At 31.9% G+C, this 23,400-nt stretch overlaps 1 protein-coding gene across 1 annotated transcript in view; it reads right to left on the reverse strand.

Moving 5' to 3' along the window:
* Positions 1 to 216: 216 nt before the first annotated feature.
* LOC129218263 (amine oxidase [flavin-containing]-like) overlaps positions 217 to 23,400 on the reverse strand; it is a 69,442-nt gene continuing 46,258 nt past the window's right edge. The window contains exons 9-14 of the mRNA XM_054852490.1: positions 19,595 to 19,754; positions 16,360 to 16,459; positions 11,097 to 11,208; positions 8,542 to 8,639; positions 3,918 to 4,092; positions 217 to 453 (exon numbers count right to left, since the gene is read on the reverse strand). Of these exons, the coding sequence (XP_054708465.1) occupies positions 298 to 453; positions 3,918 to 4,092; positions 8,542 to 8,639; positions 11,097 to 11,208; positions 16,360 to 16,459; positions 19,595 to 19,754 (801 nt within the window). The 3' untranslated portion in view covers positions 217 to 297. The remainder of the gene's footprint in view (positions 454 to 3,917; positions 4,093 to 8,541; positions 8,640 to 11,096; positions 11,209 to 16,359; positions 16,460 to 19,594; positions 19,755 to 23,400) is intronic.

Here is a 23,400-nt window from a genome sequence, read left to right on the forward strand (position 1 = left end):
TTTCAGAGTGAAATAGACAAGAGTGTAGGTTTTCACATAGAACACCTTGCAAATGTACTTTAAGTTTGCTCTGTTGCATCTTAATTTTGCTTTATTAGTCTTTCAAGTGTTTCAGAAAAAAAATTAATAATGAATTTTGGTTCACAATATGCTGTTCAATATAACAGCATTGCATCGGTTTTATAGTAATTCAAATGCAAAGAAAACCAAATAACATAAATTTCGGTATTGTTTATTTTTGAGTTTTAAATTAAAACTTCCCTTTGACTGGAAAAATTCATAGACTAGTATGTTTCATCAAACTTTTAAGTTTTTCATTAATCGAGGACACCTCAGGAAAAGAACAGTTGCTGCTCCAATAACAGTTGAAAATGAAACGAACTTCAAAAATCTTGGTATAGAGGGTGTATATCTTTCAGAAAATGTTACATGAAATGGCTGTGGGACAACGTCCTGAAAAAAAAAGAATGTTTTTTTAGTTTAAATTACTGAAAGACAATTAAATTCATGAATGATGTAATTAGATGAACGGAAAACACTTGAAAACAAAAACTAAACAAGTGGCATTTTTTAATAATTTGTATGTTACAAAAGTACTTACAAATTTATTTAAACTTCCATTAATTTAATAACTAGTTTAACAGAATATCGACACTATAGGATCTGGTGGGGGAAAGTGGTCAATGGGGTAAAGTGGTCATTCGTCAAATAAATGACTATAGATTGGAAATAAATGTTCAAATGAATGTGAAAGTTTTATTATAGAGTAGGGCAGGTAGAAACTACATTTTGAATACAAAATTTTACAACTGGAAAAATTTTATTTGGTAAAAAAAATATTCTGTGTGAATATGAGAAGTTTTTAAATCTAAACACCTCTTTTAACTTCGTTGGGAAATTTTGTTTGTTAGAATTATGAACAAATTGGCTGCATAGGAAGCTTCCTACATGTCTCAAGAACTCTTACTCATTAGCAGTTAGCTGAATCTCTTTTAGATAATTTTTTAGAACAATTTAAGTAAGATGGGGTAAAGTGGTCATAATATTAGGCTAAGCAAATATTGTTCTTCTAATGTCACTTAATCGTTAAGTATAACGCAGATATAAATTAAATATTAATTTCACTTAATATGTATTGTTTTTGCAGTAAACGGTATTGTTTTTACTTTAAATATATGATGCATATACTTGTGTAGGCACGTGTATAGACGTATTCACATAAATGCACTAATAAATACGTATATGGGTATCTGCAAGTATTTTTAATCAATACAGATATACATTCGGCTATACACGTATATACTCACTTATACTCGTATATATATATATATATATATATATATATATAAACACATATATACTCAGGTAGACACGAATATACGCGTATGTACTCGAGTAGACACATACAAGCATATGATATACAAGTAAACAGGGTGAGTTTAAACTTTTGAGCAAATTATTAAAATGTGTTAGAGGGGAGGATATGAAGCAAGAATCACACAGAAGGAACATATGGTCACAAAAAGAATGCTGACGCGCTACATGCACGCAAAACCAGCGACTGATTAATGCAAAAAGGTCACAAATTCATTACACACAGACGATTTTACACAACATTTTAGGTCTCAAGAAAGATTTAAAGCGATTGATGAAATTTGTGGCCTGCAGCTGTAATACATGTGTGTCGCAATCACAAACCACTCTCTGTTGCAATAACGAGACTTTTGAAAAAGTTTCATCTGTCGCTGTGCCTTTGTTGCGACTATATGCAGTCTTTTAACAACTGCTCTAAATATTTCTTAAAAAGTAAAATGTTGGGGGTAAAATCATCTTCGTGTAACAAAATTGCAATTTGTTTGCATCCATCAGTTTCTGGCTTTGTGTGCATGTAGCGCGTCAGCGAACATAAGTTCCTTATAATTCTTCGCTTCTTATCCTCCCCTGTCACACTCCTTAGATTTTACCTAAGAGCTTGGATTCATTATGTAGGCATACATGTATATAAGTTATATACTCGTGTATACATACATCTACTGGTATATGCACGTAAATGTACGTATATACGTCTATGCAGGTATATAATCGTGTTTGCACGTATACATACGTATATACTCGTGCTTCACTATATATATATATATATATATATATATATATATATATATATATATATAAGAGTAGACACGTACAAACACGCACTGGATGTATCCACGTATTAAGGGGGTCCGGGACACAAAAATCCTCAAATTTTGCAATTTTTTTTTTATAATTTGAAAAATTGCTCCGTTTTTTCTGCTTAAGAAGACGTTTGAATCTTGTTTCTACCTTAAATAGAACGAAAATTATAGTTATTTTTGTTGCATGCATCTAACGAATGTGTACATAACTTTAAAACTTTAAACGCGTTTTTCTCCATGATGCAATTTTTCCCGATTTCTTGCATTCAAACTCTTATAAGTCAGGAACCGATAGAGATAAAGTAATGAAACTTGGAGCATATCTTTTTCAAGCAATTTACTTTAATTTTTATTTGGCGAACTTGAAGAAAACGTTTACTGCAAAAATTATGATTTTTTTAAAAAAAAGTATCTTCGAATTTTTCGAAATTTTTCTTCAAATATTTTTTATTTTTTATTGAATCAATATTTTTAAAATCGCCGAATAAAAGCTTAGATATTTGTGCATACTTTTTTGAAAAAAAATTGAAAAATTGACCAACAATATTTTGAGTTATAGCAATTTAAAGCAACCCCATTTTTTTGAAAAAAACTAATTAAATTTAAATAAAAAAATAATTTTTTTTCATATTTATGTTATGATTTTGCTTATTAAATAAATGATGAATCAGTTAAAAAAATTTCAAAACTCTAAAGTACATAATAAAATTTTTTTCAAAATGTGTCCCGGACCCCCTTAACTCGTGTATACACGTATATGTGTGTATGTACACTTATATATGCGTGTATACGTCTACTGTACACGTATATACTCAGGTATGCACGTAAGTACTCGAGATACAAGTGCATACACGCATATGATGTTCGTTTACATGCGTATATACCCGTACGTAAATGTGACACGTTCATACACGTGACACGTATATACTCGTGTAGACATGTATGCACTCCTGTAGTTAATCACGTATACATGCTTATATGCCAGTGTATACGCGTATATACTTGAGTAGGCACGTGCATGCATGTATCTGATGCATACATATATCTACTCATATATGAACGTGTTTACTAATGTTTACACGGCACGTATATACTCGTGTACACACACATATGCTTGTGCATATACTTGTAACTATAAAAATAACCGAAATTTACAAATATTAGGGTTGTTTATAACGGTTTTGCATCTATTTGCAACTATGACCACTTTACCCCATGCTATGACCACTTTCCCCCACCCCATGGGGTAAAGTGGTCATAAATACAAAGAGAAAAGAAATTGTTATAAAACTACTTAAATCAATATTTATTTCCCTAAAACTCAATGTGATGTGTTATTTAATAACGCAATGTAAAATAAAAACAAAAAAAGTTAAAATGTTTAAAGAATTTATTGTATCTATTATTCACATAAGTTGAAAACCTACGATTTTATGACCACTTTACCCCACCAGACCCTAATATTTTATTTAAACCGAAATCGTAAATCTTAGGCATCTAGAATTTCGATAAAAATTTCAAACAAACAAAATTAAAATAAAAAATTCAGCGCATTCAGTTTTCGAACTAAAATAAATATTTTATCTTTTAATGCAAAATTCGCAAACTTGTTTTAACAGTTGTATAAAAAATGCATCAATTAAAAAAAAAAAAACCCCTGAAAATGTTTTTCTCTCGTCTAAATATTAGTTGTAGATAAGAAAAATACATAAATAATCAACAAATTTAGTTTATAAATCTTACTTGAGATTGAGGTTCTGTCTGCCAAATACGATCTGCTGTTATCAAGCCCATGTTATGCAAAACTTCTCGTGCTGCACGCTCACCCGCTTGAATTGCCCCATCCATATAACCAGACCACAGAGTTGCAGTCTCAGTACCAGCAAAATGAAGTCTGTCTATTGGGGTTCGCAAAATCCTGAAAAAGTTAATTATCTTGCACTTAAATTACGGATAATTATTATTGATGTTGGTCATAAATAGGAAAAATATGTTACTTATTTCGTTATTAGAAGGAAGATTTCATACAAGGATGCATTTGAGCAACGATTGTCTTGCTAACTATCGGGTAAAACATCGGTTTGTTAAGAATGTACCATCTGTAAGTGTGTAAGTGCGTTTAGCTGCTTCTACCCACTTTTCCCTACCTAGTTCTGAAGCAAAGACTTATTCTTTTAAACTATTGAACTACTTTGATGACCATTGGGTCAATCCATCTCAATTCTCCCAGGAAACGAGCTGATAAGTGCATCACATGACTTCCTTTTACTCCAATTTAATGTCATTTTCCCATTATTGGCAATTTTAATGTGATTCAATTATTTACTCTCTAAATATCACCAATAATGGCCAAACTGAAACAAAATTAAAAAAAAAAAATTAAACTTTCTAGGACATCCTGTTTTTGAATTATGCGAGACACATACACACATACGCACATACATACGTACATACGGACGTCACGAGAAAATTCGTTGTAATTAACTCGGGGGTCGTCAAAATGGATATTTCTGGTGTCTGTACGTTTCTAGGCATATATCCACGTGTGGTCGGATGGAAAAAAAAACTCAACATTCATTCGGGGATGAGAAAAATGGAAATTAAGGCCGATTTTTGAGTGAAAATTTTTTCGCGAATACAATACTTCCTTTTTTGTAAAAGGAAGTAAAAAGTATTTTGTAACCCATGTCCTCAGAGTTTGATAAAATTTTGTGTGCGCAGTATTTCTATGGTGGTTCTAAACATTTGTCTATGGGAAAGATACCTTTATTTTTAAAGTATATTTTCATCACTGTTAAATAACTGAAAAATGTGTCTTCCCTAAGAAATATAATGAGCAGAGAAGAATAATTTATAAGTGGAAAATTCAGTTCCAAAATTCAGTAAAGTTCAGCTGTAGAATAAAGATTTTTTTTAAATAGTATGTGACAATACAATAAATTTATAGTTTTTGTAATCCATCAAATTTATTCTTTTAATATGTTTAGAATTTCAAAGTTTGCATTAAAGTGAGAACTCTTGTTTGAACATACACCATGTAACCAAAACCATAAGGACACTTTCAAAAATTCATACTTGAGAATTTCTCGAGAAATAAGAAACCAATTGGTCTGTAACTTTTGTTACATTAACGGAATACTTCAGCTTACATTTCTCAAAAAATAAAATCACCAGTGCTTTTAGGGGACCAGCAACAAACTGAAGAAACAAAAAATGTTTTTTTGATCATCCTTCATTAAAAATAGCTGAAAAATGGATATAGATTTCAGAAATGAATTTATTTACCACGTACAATAATTTTATAGAATGGGTCGCCTATATTCACGAAGATAAAAGTATGTATTTCTTTAAAAAAATATCGATTTTGTTCGCATGTTTTTGGTTCACACGCAGAGTTTTCTCTCTCGACCGTACCAAACTTTCAGAAAACTTGACAGCACTCAACAGAATCATTAGACTAAAATTTAGGAAGATAATGTTGAAAATGTAGTGAAATGTGATAGTTTAAAGCAACTGATTTCTCCCTTCGCAGACATGAAAGATAGCAATTTTTGACTTTCAAAATTTCCGAGGCAAAGAGATTTATGAACTTATAAAATTCCAGTTGAATGTCTTTAAAATTTAGAAAGATATTGGTGATCTAATGAACTGTATTTTAATGATCCTCGGAAACGTGATGAATCATAAGGTATTGTTCACAAATTTGATTGCCACTGTTTTACACACACACTGAACGATTGCAGGCAAGGGTTTCCAAGATGCAAACGATCCCTTACGATTCGTCGCCTGTCTTTGAGTAATTGAAATTCGGCTCATTAGGTCACTCATGACTTTTTAAATTTTTACGATATTCAACAGGATTTTTAAAACGTTAACAAATCAATATGGTTACAACATTTTGAATGTTAAAATTGGTAACTTTCAGGCATGTGCAATGAGGAATTAATTGCTTTAAGTGTTCATATATCATGAAATTTTCAACACATTTATTTTAAATTTTAGAACATAAGAATTCTCTTTTATGCTGTAAAGTTTTCTGAAAGTTTGGTAAAGTTTGACGGAAAACAATGCATATTATGAGCCAATTACTAGTGAAAACAAAATGATTTTTTTTAAAAGAGGGTGATACTTTCACGAAAAATAATTTTCTAAAATATTTAACATTACAGTACATAGGAAATAAACTAATTTCTGAAGTTTACATCTTTTTTTAAGTTTTTTTTTTTGGATGAAGGATAATCAAAAAACATATTTTCTTTCTTCAGCTTGTTGGTGGTCCCTTAAATGCATGCTTGATTTCATTTTTAATAAAAAATGTTTGCTGAAGCATGCTTTTTAAGTGACAAAGGTTACAAAACACTTAGTTTCTTATTTCGCGAGAAATTCTTAAAAATATGAATTTGTGAAAGTGTCCCTATGCTTTTGTTCTCCCTTTAGTTTACATTAAAGACATTTTACTTACACTTTAGAATTATAAATGAATTGAAAGAATAGAGCTGATAGGTTACAAAAACTGTAAACTTTTTATGTTGTCGCAGACTATATTACAAAAAAAAAAAGGCACGTCTTTTACTCTGCAGCTGCCTTTTTACTGAATTTTGTAACTCAGTTTTTCACTCATAAATTCTTTGGGCATTCTATTTCTTAGGCGGAAAAAAGGTTTTTTAGTTGCTTAAAAGTGATGAAAAAACACTTTAAAAATAAAGGTATATTTCGCTTAAAGGGTAACTAGATAGAAAAAAGTAAAGAAATACTTCTTCAAAAATCGCTCTACTGACGCGCATATATTGTGCAATATCAACAAGAAAACGAACAAAGCCTCCAATTTTTTCTTTTCAATGGTAGAACACACCTTTAGTTTTATTTCAAATGTTTAAATTATTGAATAGTACCTCTGCCTCTTAATATAAAAACTATTTAAGTAAACTCATGCTTTTCACCAGAAAAAAATGCTTGTGGTGTTTTATTTATTCATTTTTAAATAAAATTAGATGATGTAAAAATTTTTAATAAATCTACTTTTTAATATTTTTCAAAATAAAACTTCATGCTTTCACCAATACGTTTGAAAAATTTCAGAAAGATTGAAAATTTTCGGCATTAGACACAATTTACTGAAGAAATAAGTGTATTTGTAGATTATAGGAAGCGATGTAGATTATTAGCGAATGACAGAAAATGAATTTTTTTGAAAAGTTTGAGGATCTGAAAAACAAAAACCAGATCAGGTTTGGGGAAAAATGGTTACTTATCACCATAGGAATTTTGCGTGCACACATATTTCATCAGAGATTGAAAACATGGGTTGCAAGGCCTGGTGAACAGAGGTGCAATGATCCCACTGAATTCATTAGGTTAAGCTAGTGAATTTTATCAGTTATTTGTGAGACGTGCTATATTAAATACACTTAGTTTTGCAATCAATGTCACCGTATAATGTAATTTGTATGAACAGTTTACTTCTTTTAGTAGGTGTCATCATAACATTAAAATCAATTAAAATATGCATTTATTATTACTAGGAGTTTTTTAAAAACGTTCCTCACAAACTACAATAATTTTCGTGTCATCTTTAGACGCTATAAGAGTCTAAATTTGGCGCTGTGAAAGGCTATATAAAAGCATTCTTTTCTGCATTTTTGGATCACAGACTTGACTGAAGCATACTAACTAGAGAGGACACGTCCTTACCTTCAGAACGTGAAAACGGCAACAAAAACAAGTCCATGTTTCTTTACTCAGATAAAAATATCTTAACATTGTAATTCTTATTATGTTAACATTTCATACTCCACTCTGTTCACATTGGCTGCATTTAACAGGCTATAGATTTTTTTTTTGTTTCCAGTGGGGCTGTGTAAGAGGCAATTTGGCCTTTACCAGACCTAGTGCGCTCCCCAACAAGGCAATAGTCTCTCGTGTGCCACCATTAAGGCGCTGATGCATGATACATGTAGTTTTTGACGCCCAATTTCCACCAGATGGAGGCACCTGGCTCTCTTCGATGCGAAACTGCACTGGGAAATTTAATTTTGCAGATGGAATTCAAAGCCAAACGAATACTCAAGGGATCTTTTACATGCCGCATAATCATATGACATGTGCGCTGATAATTTTCTGCACCTCGAAAATTCTCCGATTGGCCACCTCAGGTCAGAACCCGAGGTTCAAGGCGTAGAAAGCCAACACCTTAGCATCACGCCACCAACCGGAAGTAATTGAAACAGAAAGAATACTTGGTACATTTTCTAATTTACTTTCGATTTTCTAATTTACTTTTCGATTTGTGTAAAGAGTACGGTTTCAAAGTATAGTCTTTGACAGACCTGATATGATTCCAAACTCTATCAAAAAATGTTAATTTTACCTTCCATATCTAGTAAGAAATCCAGGTGGACACATAGCAGTGTAACAACCACCAGAGTATTGTTCCTCCATCCAGTTTTTCTCTTCGTAATGGATAGGCTGTAAAAGATTGTACAGTTGAAAATCTTTTTAAAGATCGTTTGAGCTTTATTCTATGTTGTAAAATAATCGTTTTTTGCAATGCAATTGATTTTAATTATAATGGTAAAATTTTACATTATTAAACCATGCACATTGAAATAATTCTATTATGGTTTAATAATGTTTAATATTCCTTGAGAGAAAAAAATAAACTGTTATATGTTCTGGAGAATTTCGAACAATTTTTTGTGTGAAAGAATTGAACTTTAGAAGTTTTTTGACAAGGACTTAGCTTAATTGGGGCTGCATAATTTGAACAGTTCACTACAACAAAGTACTTTTTTGACAAAAATTTGTTTCTATATCTGCCTGCGTGATTTCAACTTCCAAAAGTTTTTAAATCCTCATTCAATAAATTCGTTTCTTATTCATTTTGTTTTAACGCAGGTAGGAATAAACTTATCAGATTTTTTGGATGGTTAAATTATTTACGTTTAGCGATTTACAACTAGAGAACGGATTATATGCTCAACAAATCATCAAAATACTTTTGAAAATATGCCCTATTAATTCCTAAAATGTGCACCAAAAATTTAATTAAAAAAATAATAATTGGAAAACAAGCCGTTTTTGCACAATTATGTTCATCAACATCAAAAGAAAAAAAAGTATGCAATTGCATATGCACCTATTCATTTTCATATAATGAGAGCTTTATTTCACTGCAGAAACGCGTACTTTTAAGAGTTTTTTTTCTTTAAATACACGTAATACGTTATTTCAAAAAAATTCGAAGGAAATGGATTTGGTTTTTAATTAAAAAAAAGGTTAAGAACGTTTTTGTATGTTTACTTTAAAAACTTAGATTTGTAAGTAGTAATAGTAAAAATAATTGCTTTTTACTTCGTTTTTGTTTGATCATTACATACATTAAAAGCAGCACATGGTAAAATTTTATTTTTTTAAAAATCTAAAATGCGAAAAAGTATATATATATTTTTAAAATGAGAAAGAAATTTGAATCGCCTGCAAAGTGATCTGACAGATTTTTTCTCTCTGTAGAAACACCATACTCAATTTAAGCCCTTAATTTGAAAGACTACTGTAACTGGTATGAGCTTTCACGCTGTTTAAAAATTAGATTTTTGTACCTATTTTGATGGATGTACTTTTGAATAGACAAATAATTTAAAAAAATCATTTTCGTAACATGTGGTTTAGGGTGGTTCAAAAAACCTTTTTTTTAGCTACAGTCCAGGACACCCCCTATTTTTTTAGACTTACTAATAGTAGTATGCTGCAAAAGTTTTAGCTTCTTACTCAAATTTTAAAAGGTTGCTCATCGACCCGTTAATTTAACATTAACCGTAGCATAGAACATGTCACAAATTTAGAAACATTTAATTTCCCCAACTGTTTTTTTGTAAATAATATATTTTTTTTTGCAAAGTATATGCATATTACTCGTGTATATTATAATATGTAGCATAGTTTTTTCAGTTTAATGTATTTTTTAACCCTCCTCCCCATACTTATGATGTTTGGGGGAGGGGGGTTGAGCACCCTTTTTCACTTGAAATAGGAAACTAAAATTCTTCCTGTATATTACCATCCCTAGACTAAACACATTGAGGGGTGTCTTGTTATTTAGGAGAAACTTTTTTTACATGTATTTTTGAACCACTCTAATGTGGTTATTAATTTTGCTCTTTCAATTTTATAATATTTCAAGATAGTTTTTGATGAAAGTTATTCATGATTTCATTTTTTACAAAATTTCATTGAACACTGTACATAGATTGCTCAAAAGTGTTTGTTCCTAGATGGGGAAAGGTTTGAAATGAAACGGTTCATGTTTTTAAATCATTTCCCCGAGTTTATTTGTTTGAAGACTTTTAATGTTTGCATTTGTGATAAAAAATTAATCTTTTTGAAATGAAATCGGAAATACAATAATGTAAGCAAGAAATCTATTCAGTTCTCAAAAAAAAAAAAAAAAACTACTCAAACCTCTTTCGCTTTCTTATACATGCTTTTAAGATCTTGTAAATCCTTTAGCAATCAGATACCTTGCGTAATAAGGGCAAAGATAAAGAAATGAATTATGGATCATTAAAAAAAAGATGACATATCATCACTGTATCAATAACAAAGTAAATAAAATTGAAAAATACAATTAATAAAGCTATTTGAGAGACTTTTAATTATTTGGGTCTGTGATAAGGAAATTAATAGTTTTTCTCGGAAAACAAAGTCATGATAAGTTTTATCTATATAGTGTGTCAAGTAAGAAATGTGTTGAGTTTTCAAAATTTATTGGAGCGTACCTCTTCTTCTCTATACATAGGTACATTTGAGGCAAAATTTCAAAATGCAAAGTTTGAGGATAAAGAAGTGAATGAAAACAACTCAATGAAAGGTGATAGATAATCAGTATTATCAATTAAAATAAATAAGATGTCCTTGAAGTCTTACTTTTAGGAATTCTTTTAGTCCGGTTGCTTGGGCCAAACTTTTGGCTAGTAGATTACGACGCTCTTCAGGACTTAAGAGATGCAGTTTACGGCATTTGTCTGCCAGAATAAATCTACAATAAAAGCACACAAAATCTATAATTCTTTAAAATTTAAATAAATTAAAAGTACATCAAAACTAGTTCATATTTGATGTAATTAAGCGTTATAACAATATTATCTAGACTAGGGAAATTTATTCAGACGTATTACTATGCAGGGTGTCTGAAAAGTATTAGACACATTTTAAAATTTCATAGAAAAAGAAACAAATCGTAGAATGAATATGCGGTCTGAACCATTGAGAAAAGATAAAATGGAGGGAGTGAAGAATTTCCTTCGTGAAGCAAACTTTCCAGTAACGTGATGTATTTCAAAGCAAAGCATTGGAGGAAATCAGGTTTCTTTCTCCAGTTTCACGCAAACATTTGTCCTTGTTGAGTCACGTGGCTTGGAGTTCTTACCTCAGCTTTTGCTAGGCAAATGATTGGAATTGCTCCCTCCATTTATTAATTCCTGCTCTAAAGTCTGCATCATAATAATTCTCAGGTTCACGATATTTTTGTGCTCATTTGTGTCAAATTAGGTAGCATTGCTAGCATTGAAGATCTGAAAATGCATATTTTCCATGTAGGCTTAACTGTGTCGGCTTTCCATGCTGGGATGAACTAGACCACCGTTTTTATGTGGTTTGAGCAACATGCGGTGAAGGCAATTAATTCTAGTAATGAAAGGCATTGGTTTCTATTTAATAAAGGATTAAGCACCTCACCTTACGTTTGTTTTTCTTACTGTGACGGTACAGCGCCACATTTAAACACGATTTGAAATTTTTTTTTAATTCGGGAACCTGCGCAAACGTTCAATCTGAGGAATGTTGTTCTTCTGCAAACCACATATTTATACGACAATTTGTTGCATTTCTATGAGTTTTTTGAATGAGTCAAGGACTTTTCGGACACCTTACATTATGTAAAAATATTAATATTTCAACCCAAAAACTGAAGCTTTTCTAATTTTCATTTTTGTTTGAAATAAAATAAGGGGTTTTGTATGAAGGAAAGGAACTTATAAGTATCACATATTATAGAAAACTCACATTTAAGGTCGCACAAAGGGTGTAATAAGTAATATGTTAAACTGAACGCCATTAGACGATCCGATCAGTTTGACAGAATTGTTTTAGAGCTTAAGTATGTTTCTTCAGTACATTTACACTATTAACTAGTTAATTAACTAATGATAACAACCAGTAAAATATACAGACATGAAATATTTATTTTGTTTAAACTTTGCTTCACGTGGCATTCAAGAGGCAACGAATAGTCTTCAAATCTATTTTTACTTCCTTTTACAAAAAAGGAAGTATTGTATTCGCGAAAAAATTTTCACTCAAAAAGCGACCTTAATTTCCATTTTGCTCACCCCCGAATGAATGTTGATTTTTTTTTTTTTTCAACTCGACCACACGTGGATAAGTGCCTAAGAACGTATAGACACCCAAAATATCCATTTTGACCATCCCTGAGTTAATTACAACGAGTTTCCTCGTGACGTCTGTATTAGGGTGGGCCGAAAAAACTTTTTTTGGAAATCTCTTTTTGGATAGTGCGGAAAAGTTGCTATATGGACCCGTTATTACCCATAAAAAATTTCGCTAAATTTGTTTAATATTTAGCCGGCGCTATTTGACCTTGAAAAACTGAAAAAAAGGACAAAAATGCACTTTTTTCAAAAAAAAAAAAAAAAAAAAAGAGGGGGGGGGAGGCAAAAATAAAAGTTTGAAGCTAGTTTCAACAAACATTAGAAGTATCTGTCAGTGCATTAGTTGAAATCCTCAAAGATTTTTATACATTTCGTAGAATATTTAGCTACGCTCCTTTAAGACTGAAACATTGGAAAAATGAAAAAAAAAAAAAATTAAAAGTAGTTTCGATATAAGTAAGTACTGAAATGTTACGCAATACGTTACCTAGAAAAAACAGTGAAAATTTAATCAATTTCAAGCGACATTTGTACGCCAATTTTAAAAAATGCACACACTCAAATAAAAAATAGTTACATAAGATGCTAATTTTTTAATCTTTGGTTCCAGTAGTTTCTTCGGGATAATAAACGGCGCTCAACTACTTCTATTATTCCTAAGATTATTTTATAACTATTTTATATATATTTGACAAATAGAGCCCTTGAGTATTAAAAAAATGTGAATCCTCTGAAGTCTTTTAAACTGATTAATGAATTGAACGCAAGTATTCTTCTTTAAGAAATGCTGTAATTCTACACCTCCACAGCTGGGAGTTAAGCAATTAAAGGGGTCCTCTCTTGCGTCCAATGTCCACAATGAGTTGCCACTGAGGCATCTTATACTGGAATTGGACGGTTGCACAAAGTGGCCATATTCATATTCTGGAGCTATCGAACAACTTCTTAGAGATTGCAAAAAAATCCGGTGGTCAAATTTGATAAAATTGACTGCAATCTTCTGGTTTTGGACATGGAAGATATAAAAAATTTAAGTATTAACAACAATATTTGTATAGAATCTGTCTTGCCGTAAAAGATGGTCAGTTGTCCTTCAAGCGTGGCTGACAGTAGCCCAGGCAAACTCAGTCAGTCGAGCACGATGGCTGACAACTGCAAACCATTTGTTACGCTTGTATATAGGCACTCCAACTCCATCAGAAAATCTTACAATACTTGTAAAGTATGTAATGTTAGTTTATGCTCCAATGTGGTTTGAAATAAAAATAAAACCGAACTGCCAGTACGGCGCCCAACATTTTTGGAAAATGATTTCTCTTGGAAGGCAGTTTCCAGACAACGTTAAGGAGATAATTTTCAAAGTTCTCTCAAGTAATGCATATTTCGCTCATCCTGAACAGCTACTGTTGACAATGTTGTTTGACTCAAGAAAATACATTCGGGAATTAGCTGTTAGGTGCATTCTGAACTCTAGAAATAAGAAGACGAAGAGCTCGGACGGTGTACGATTTTTTGAGCGTCCTAAACTCAATTTTGAAGCCGTTGATTATGTTGATTTAGTTAATTGGGCAAACTGTGTTGTAACAGAGCCAACTCTTACAATGCATCTAAAAGACCAACAATGGAAAGAAATGTGCAAAGAACATTCTACAGAGTTTACTTTCGAAAAATTTCCCTGTCACACGCAAGCTGTGAAACGTTGTGTGAAACTAATAACCGAAGCTGCAATAAAAGTTCGTGGTGAAACTGCACGAGATGGATACATTCGTGCAAAACTTCATGCTAGGAAAAAACTTCCATCATTTGATAACAAGGGACAATATTATTCCGAAAAATAATATTCATTATGCTTGAGGTATTATAAATCAAATTTGAAGATTTCTTTTTTAAAATTTTATTATCTATATATGTAATTCTATAGAAAATGTATGATACTATTGCGTGATAATAATTACTATGATTAAAAGTGCTATTTAGTTAATTAATCTATGATTTAATTTTGAAAAATAATTTTCACATTGGTTTTTAAAGAAATTCAATATTTTTTCATTTTTCTCCAATTTTTGATGTCGGAAAGGAGCGGTTAAATGCTCATTAAAATCAATGAAACATTTTATGGGCTCGAACTGGCTCATTATATAACATTTTCGGTGCATTCCAGCAAAATATTTGGAATTTAGTTTTTTAAAAAAAATTTCGACAAAAATTCATTTTTCTCTTTTTTTACGGTTTTCCAATGTCAAATAGCGCCGGCTAGATATTTTTTAATATCCAAGAAATTTTTTGTGAGTGCTAACTAGCTCACTACGCAACTTTTGCGCGCTATCCAAAAATTGATTTCGAAAAAAAAATTTTTTCGGCTTATTTCGGCCCACCCTAGTCTGTATGTACGTATGTGCATATGTGCGTATGTATGTCACATAACTTATTTACGGTATGTCCTAGAAAGTTGAAATTTGGTACGTAGACCCTATAGGGGTTTGTTGGGCACCTCCCTTTCTGGTTGCATTCTGATGTTCCAAAGGGGGTCTTTTACACCTTTTTGGATGGAAATCATTGTTAATTTCAATGCAAACTCAAGTGGTGTTGTAATTTGGCAAACACTTGGCGATATATCGCCAAGCTTTTGGTCGCAAAGTTTTATCGCCAACTTGGCAACACATTTGACGTTTTTTTTTTTTGTCTGGTTTCATTTTGATCACTATTGGCGATATTTGGAACGTAAACCATTGAATCAAATTAAAATTGCCAATATTGGAAAAATTAATATGCATAAAACATTACGAAACGCGCGCACATCGAACATTTGTGAGTGAAAAAAAACTTGGACAGTTTATCTTTACTTTTTTGTATAAAGGAAGTCATGTGATGCACACATCAGCTCGTTTTAAATCTATTTATAGGATTTTTTTTATTCGATAACTTTTTTACCAAAAAACATACTGTGCTTTTTTTTTTTTTTGATTTCAACGTACTTAACTTGCGTTTATAAAAATTTTTGATGAAAATTTAAGTAGTTGGTCATTTCCACAGTAAACTTTTATGCTTTATCTCAAACACTTGATGAAAGGTGCTAAAGAGCTAAAGCATCCTTCTTTTTCTGAATAAACCGCTCCATGTATGTCTTTTTGTGCTATGTATGCCATTTCACTGTATATTTTAACAGTCAATCAATTTTCACTGAATATTTTAAAATTCATCAAGTGCCCCATCAGGCACAAGGTAGTACACCTTAAAACAATGTAAAAATTCCCTATAATTATCTTTTTGTCTACAGTAGATATTGGACTGAAACCTATTTATTAATGTAGACAAATGTTTAAAGGATACTAGGTAATATTTTGACGATAATTGATCAATATAAAAAAATGAAAAGAGAAAGAGCAATAATATCTCAATGTGAGCGACTTTCCCTCATTTCTACTCGTCAATTACATTTTCATGCATAATTTCGAGCCTATGGCAGTTAAATCAAAGATAACAGAATTTTTTTCTCAAGTGAGTGTGTTCCATTGCTATAATTGAGCAACTCTTCCTTGAACTACGATAGTAAAAATTACTAGCATTATCTACCTGTTTGGCATTTTTCTGTAGCCACAGTTACAAATTTGACTGAATTAAATGATCATTTAATTATTCCTAGTAAAAAAGCAACTCGTCTAAAACATTTCTAAACATACAATCTTGAAATGTTTTTCCTTTCTTTTCTTTTCTTTTTTTGAGAGCAATATATGTATTACCCAATTATTGCTGGATGAGTCCCATCCGGCTTAGTGTCATCGAGGGTAAGAAACATAGGATGTTCTTCCCCACCTTCGACGAGAAGAGATCCACAAAGTCCTGAAAATAATTGTTATGTAAGTTAAAAATCCAAAACAACATATGCTTTTAAACTTGGAAACTTTAAATATTCAATAATATATATATATATATATGTTTTTTTCCCCTCAGTTACTGTTTTAAGAGTTTTGTTACTACTTTTTCATGTGGTGTAAAAGTCGGTTTGGTACGATTCGACGCGATTTCGTACGATTCGGGTAGTCGCTTCGGCCTCGAGTGGCAGCCCTACTGGGGCGTAGCACAATGACCAACATTTTCATTTTATAAAAAATCAAAATAAAATAATTAATTTGAAAAGATTATTAAAAAATTTAAATCGAAAATTATCTTCAAGAATCTTTGAAGATTCAAATGACGAGGAACATGAAAAGTAAAACATAAGGGGTTTTCTACGCAACATTTGAAAAAAAAAACCCCCTCAATTTCTAAAATGTTTTAAAGTTCAACAACAACAATGTAGAGAAAAGAGGCGAGGTGTACTTGGATTTCTGAAGTTTTGACCTTATATTTCTTGTAGCTCTATTTGCGTCACAGGATCTGCTAAGTTCACTGAATAGATCTTTCGCTTTTCACACGCAATGTTATATTTTTCAAAACCCATTCCTAATCATAGTTAAACGTGGCAAACTCTTCCCAGACAGAAAAGTGAATTATTAAGCGTAATTAAATGATAGTTTTAGCCATTTAAGTCAGTACAGATACCAAGTTTTTGAGCTTCTTCATTAACAAGGCATATTATACCTCAAAGATTAACTTCCTGAATAACCGCGTATACGTCAAAGTTTATCAGAACGAAGGCAGCATTAAAAAAAAAAATAGATGTTTCCAAATTCAATGCTGGGCAGAGAAAGATGCCACAATCCAAAATGATTCCCTACATTTTATTCCGAGTTTAGCATGTAGTTTTAAAATGTTCATAAAAATTATACGTTTCATCTGCTGAAAATTCTTTTTGCATAATTTTGTTACAAGCTAAATATTAAATTAAAAGAACGAACGAAAAAACCTTTTACACCAATTTAACGATAATAGTACCTTGGAGTAAGCAAGGAAACATTTCAAATATTTTCACTCCTAGTTTGCCGATGCAAAAAAACCTTTTACAGAGAATAATTTTTTTGATACCAACAATGTAAACGGTTTTTAATGGATAACTCTAAATATCGCCAATAGCGCCAAATTGAAGCCAGATTCGAAAATCATTTTTTTCGCGAAATTTGTCGTCAACTTGGCAATCCAAGTTGGGCCAAGTTGGCGACAAAATTTAGCGACAAACTTGGGGACCAAAAGCTTGGCGGCATATCGCCAAGTATTTGCCAAATTGTATTATCACTTGGGTTTTGCAATGACATCAACACTGATTTTCTCCAAAAAGGTGTAAAAGACCTTTTTTGGAATATCCGAATGCAATTAAAAGGGGAGGTGCACAACTAGACCTCACTGGGAGTCTGCATACCGAATTTCAATTTTCTACGGCGTACCGTTCTTGAGTTACCCGAGATACGTATATATATACATGCGTACATACATACATACGCATATACAGACATCACGAGAAAACGCTTGGTAATTAACTCGGGGATCGTCAAAATGGACGTTTCGGATATCCATACGTTCTTAGGTACAGGTAGTTATCAAAATAATGGAAGCACTTGGGATTTATAAAGAATTTTTCATTTGTATGGTGTAGGACCACCTTTGACATGCAATACAGCTTGGATTCGCCGAGAAATCGATTCATAAAAATGTTGAATAGTGTTCAGAGTAATTTTGCACCATTCTTCATGGAGATATTGTGAAAGCTCTGGGAGAGACGTTACTGGAGAATATTGATTGCTCGAAAATAGACCATAACGGTTCAATTACAATAAAGTCAGGTGGCAGTGCTGGCCAAGGCAGATGTTTTAATTCACCCTCGTGTTCATCAAACCACGATTGAACAAGCCTCGCTGCATGAATTGGAGCATTATCAGCTTGGAAAACTCCATCTTCTCCAGGAAACAAAGTTTGCATCATAGGATGGATCTTGTCAGCTGAAATGTGTCTATACTTCTTCCCAGTGATCTTTCTTTTTAGGGTTACGAGAGATCCAGCGAAAATCCACGACTTGACTGGTCATATCATGACAGATCCTAGTCCATGCTTGACCGTTGGAAGGAGAGAATCACGATCATACGCTTGCGTTGGTGTCTTCCAAACTCGTACCCGTCCTGTAGTAGGAAAAAGTGCTAAAGACGTTTTGTCAGACTATGTTACTCTCTTCCACTCATCAATCAATCAGGATTTGTGAGTGTGCCACCACTGTAAACGACGTTTAGGATTAATATTTGTGACAAGTGTTTTGGGAATCGCTATTCTTCCGTAAATGTTCGGTTTATAAAAGTGCCTTCTAACTGTAATCACTTATACTGGTGAATCCAGTGGTAATTTCGTTCTGTGGGCACTTTTGCTGCTTTTGTCCGCTTTTTGGACCTTACAATCCGCTTCAATACCTGTTGACCTCTTTCACTGAGGTTCTCTTTCCGCCTGCTATTTTGCTTTACTGAGCTTGTCTTACCGCACTGTGTGTATGCTGTTATGACTTTAGATGCTGCACCTCTAGAAACACCAAAAAGTTGAGATGTTTCAGTTACATTTGCTCCAGCTAGATACGCTCCAAAAATTTGATCTCTTTTAAAATTTGAGAGGTCCAACATTTCGCGCGCTTGAAAAAAATCCAAGCCTTCCAGAACTTTAATTAAGCCACCACAAACAACCAGAATACATTTATTGTTCTTTATAAAAAAAATCAGACCCCTAGTTTTATTCTTTATTGCTTACGAAGCGCATTCAAAAAGGTCACTTTTATTCACAGGTGTTTCCATTATTTTGATAACTACCTGTACATATGCACGCGCGGTCGGGTCGAAAAAACAACTCAGCATTCATTCGGGGGTGAGCAAAATGAAAATTTAGGGCCGATATTTGAGTGATTTTTTTTTCGTGAATACAATGCTTCCTTTACTATGTAAAAGTAAATAAAAAACAACCTTTTCGTTTTGCTACTACTTCTAATTTTGCTCTGTAATCTACCCAGAAATTTTGAAAATTGTTCCTATTGATTTAGACAAAATAGAAATCACTGTTAATTTCTACCATGGTCTCTCCAAAACGTCGAGTTATAGTACAAAATAGTCTTCATAACAGATCCAATCGGTTGTCTTTGGTTAAGTTGGTTCCGAAGAGCTGGCAAATCAGGAGTAAAATGGATCTTCATTTGCAAGATGGGAGGAATAGCGAGGATAACATATTTGGTCTGAAACAGAAAGTGATAACATTACAAAAGCAGAAAAGAATAAAAGAAATTCATCAAGGACTTAACGTGTTTACTATCCCGTACTCAACGTCAATTATCTGCCATCAGTTATATCTCTCTCTCTACCGATTTTAGACTCCAAACAATTTATATTATAGTAGGGGAAAAGTGGGTACAGTGAGACAGGGAGAACAGTGAGACGGCAGCATTTTTCTTTTTGTTTAGCTATTTCTTGACTGGCAACACTTTTGTAAAGTTAAATCTACATCCTGTGAACATTATTGCATAAAAAAATTTGCGATCAGATCGAATTTGAGAAAAATAATTACGTCATCTGAATTTAACTTCATCAAAGTAATTTTTTTGAATTACTCGTTGTATTGTTCCTTGCCTTGTTTGATACACTTTAAAAACTGGTAATATTAATCTTTTTTTTATCCTATTATTAACGTTCATTTTAGCAGTAAAATGATTTTGTTATTTTTCTTTGCACTGAGTAAGCGCCATTTTAATACAGATATACCAATGAGGGAACAGTGAGACAGGAACACTGAGACAGCATGAGCTCGTGCCTCACTGTTCCCATGGGACTTTTATATAAGAAATGGAAAAAGTATGTGTTGAGTGGAATTTAATTACAACTAAACTGTTGACGAAAATAGTAAGAAGATAAGTTTGAACACTCTGCACCAATAAGGGTATTGAATGAAGTTATGGCCCCTTTATCGAAATATTATAGGTGTATTTTCTATATTTTATATAACTAACGTAGATTCGCTAGATTTTATGTAAATTATGTGTCGTCTTCATTTCAATTTCATATTTAATTTGTACAACTTTAGTCTTTAACCCCGACGCAAAAAGGAATTGGATTATAAATTCGACGTGTGTGTTTGGCATAGTAGCCCCTAACAAACGAATCAAATTTGATTTTTTTTTCTTTGTTTGAAAGGTACTTTATCGAGAGTGTTTTTATCTAGGTGTGCCCAGTCTACGGCCTTGGGTCATATAGGACCTCTAATTTCACCATGTGCATCGTAGCCCCTAAACGGAAAACCCGATTCTCACATGTTTTTGTTTGAAATGTGACTTGATCACGTAAACCAGAGTAAAACCAAACAGCGACAAGGATTAATAAGTTTTCAAGTCAATCTTGATACTTTCAATGTTCGCTAGCTTGATAAATGTGTGTCTTATTGTTCCCCCTTATTCTGTCTTACTGTTCTCACTCGCTCGAGGAACAGTGAGACAAAATTGCATTTAGTTTTTATTTTATTTTTCTTTTGTTTAAATTCAATTTTTTCTAAATCAACTTTTATAATACCTATTACTGTAGCAAAAATTAAAGAATTAAAAAAAAATTGGTTTCAATGTTTTTTCATAATTAAAAAATGTGATTAAGTTTTTGCATCTCACTATACCCACTCTTCCCCTACATCTTTAATCCACTATAATATTAAAATCTGTTCGCGTCCGTCTGTCTGTCTGTCTGTCTGTCTGTCTGAAGATCGATCTCCTCGAGAACCGCTGCGAATCGAAAGTCGAACGAGATACCGATCAATTCGAAATTTTCCAAAGAAAACAATAGAACCAATCTCGTAATTGTACGACTTTAATTAGCGGAGATATTAATTAAAACGTTAATTAACATAACGTTATTCAGGAATTTTTATTTCTTTCCTGTTGCCATTTTGCGTATGAGCAAATAAAATTCGAATAATTGTTTTAAAAGAGATTTTTTTGGCTGCTGTCCAAATCTTAAAACAACGTTTCCATCCAGAATTTCATTTCAAATTAGTTTAAAATTGGTTGTTCTATTCGGATATAGCCTTTATTTTATCGTCTGTCCTTTTTTTATTTTTTACATTCAACGTTCTTAACTCTTTTCCTCATATAAAAGTTGTTTCTTTAGCTATATTTATTGATTGTAGTGTAAGTTTATCATTCACCGGCCTCATATTTTGATACATTTAGGATGTGCGACTAATTATGTTTATTTTGTTGAACTTTTTCCCGTTACATGGGTGAGTTTTCGAATTGCAATAACTTTCTTTTTCTTTCCTGTTTCTATTTTTGAAATACAGTTTGTATCGTTAAAAGAACATGTTAAATCAAGATTGTTTGGATTTCTTTAAGTGAAACAGAGTTGAACAAAAAAATTGTTTTTAAGGATTTTAACTAAAGCTATCTTGGACTCTGATGACTTGGTATTTAATTAATGCTTATTGGTATTTATTTAGCCTTGGTGCTTTAGTTTCACATAATCAATCAAAATGTGTGTGTCATTTTATGTAAAAAGATGATCGTAATTGTACATAAATATTTCAGATATAGTCTATCAGATTTAATTCAGTTTAAAGTGACCAGAGATTATAGTTGATAATGCATATATTTTCATCTTTTGTGCTAATTGAAAATACTCATAACTTGTATCATTGATAACTATGATTAACGTTAAAGAGAATTTTGACAAAAATATGCTCTACTGGTGTTTTACAAACCTTGCATTACGCGTATTTATTTACTTCTTAGCGCTTTAGAAACTGATGTCAGAGTAATACAAAAACATCAATTGGACATCTCTTTCATTTTTTAAGTAGCCCGTGCAACGCCGGGCACGCAGGCTAGTATTTAAATGAATTTCTGAGAACAATTTCTTTTTTATACAATTCTGAAAAGCAAAATAATTTTAAATTAAGCATAAATATGAAATTATGGTGGGGAGCACCACAAAGCGTAACTTGCAAGATACACACTATTATGCATTCCTTTCACCAGGCATGTTTCCTCCCATTGAAATTGCTTTGCTAACTCCAAAAAAAAAAAAAAAAAAAAAAGATTTAGAATGGTAACTTTTCCCACTGTCTGGTTAGGTCTCGTATTAAATCCCAGAGAGTTATGTTTGGCATGCACAGCATAAACTTTTACAAGATTTAAAACATGCAGTTTGTATTAGTTACGGGGTAGAGAACTTAACTCTGTAGTATATTACTATGCACAATTATTAAGAATAAATATTAAAGAAAATTTTTGAGAATATAGTAAACAGATCATGGCAATTTAAACATAGGCATGATTGAAATTGATAATTTATCTTTCGTTGAACTGCTGGTTTAATATATTTTAAACATGAGTACACTTACCCGCATCTAGTTTTCCTGCTTTCCAGAAGGGAAGTTATTCCAAGTATCAGTATTTTCTTTAAAGTAAATTTTTCAATGGGCTAAATTTAAGAATCATTTTTGATATAAATAATTTTTATTATTGCTACTAGAAGTAGTTGTATGATGTCTTTCTTCTATTAAAATTGAGAACTGCAAAATATTTTGAAAATGCTACCGTTGTAGAAAACTCCATGTGAAATATTTTATAAGACAAATGTACGAGTAAAAGCAATTTTTATTCTACATTACTTCATCTACTTTTACATCGCACAGTAGTACTATTGGCTAACACTAACTTAAGAACTTACATAATAGTTTTTTATGCACGCGTAAAATAATTATCTGTTTAACAAATGAAGCAAATAATGAAAATGCTTTATAATTAGAAGCATCTTGACGTAGAACAAAGCAAATTTTATCTTTTTATCTCTTTTTATTATGTTCAACTGTCTTCGCAATAATGTGAAACAGGAAGTTTTTAA

The sequence above is a fragment of the Uloborus diversus genome, chromosome 3, assembly GCF_026930045.1.
Source record: "Uloborus diversus isolate 005 chromosome 3, Udiv.v.3.1, whole genome shotgun sequence".
Taxonomy (NCBI): domain Eukaryota; kingdom Metazoa; phylum Arthropoda; class Arachnida; order Araneae; family Uloboridae; genus Uloborus; species Uloborus diversus.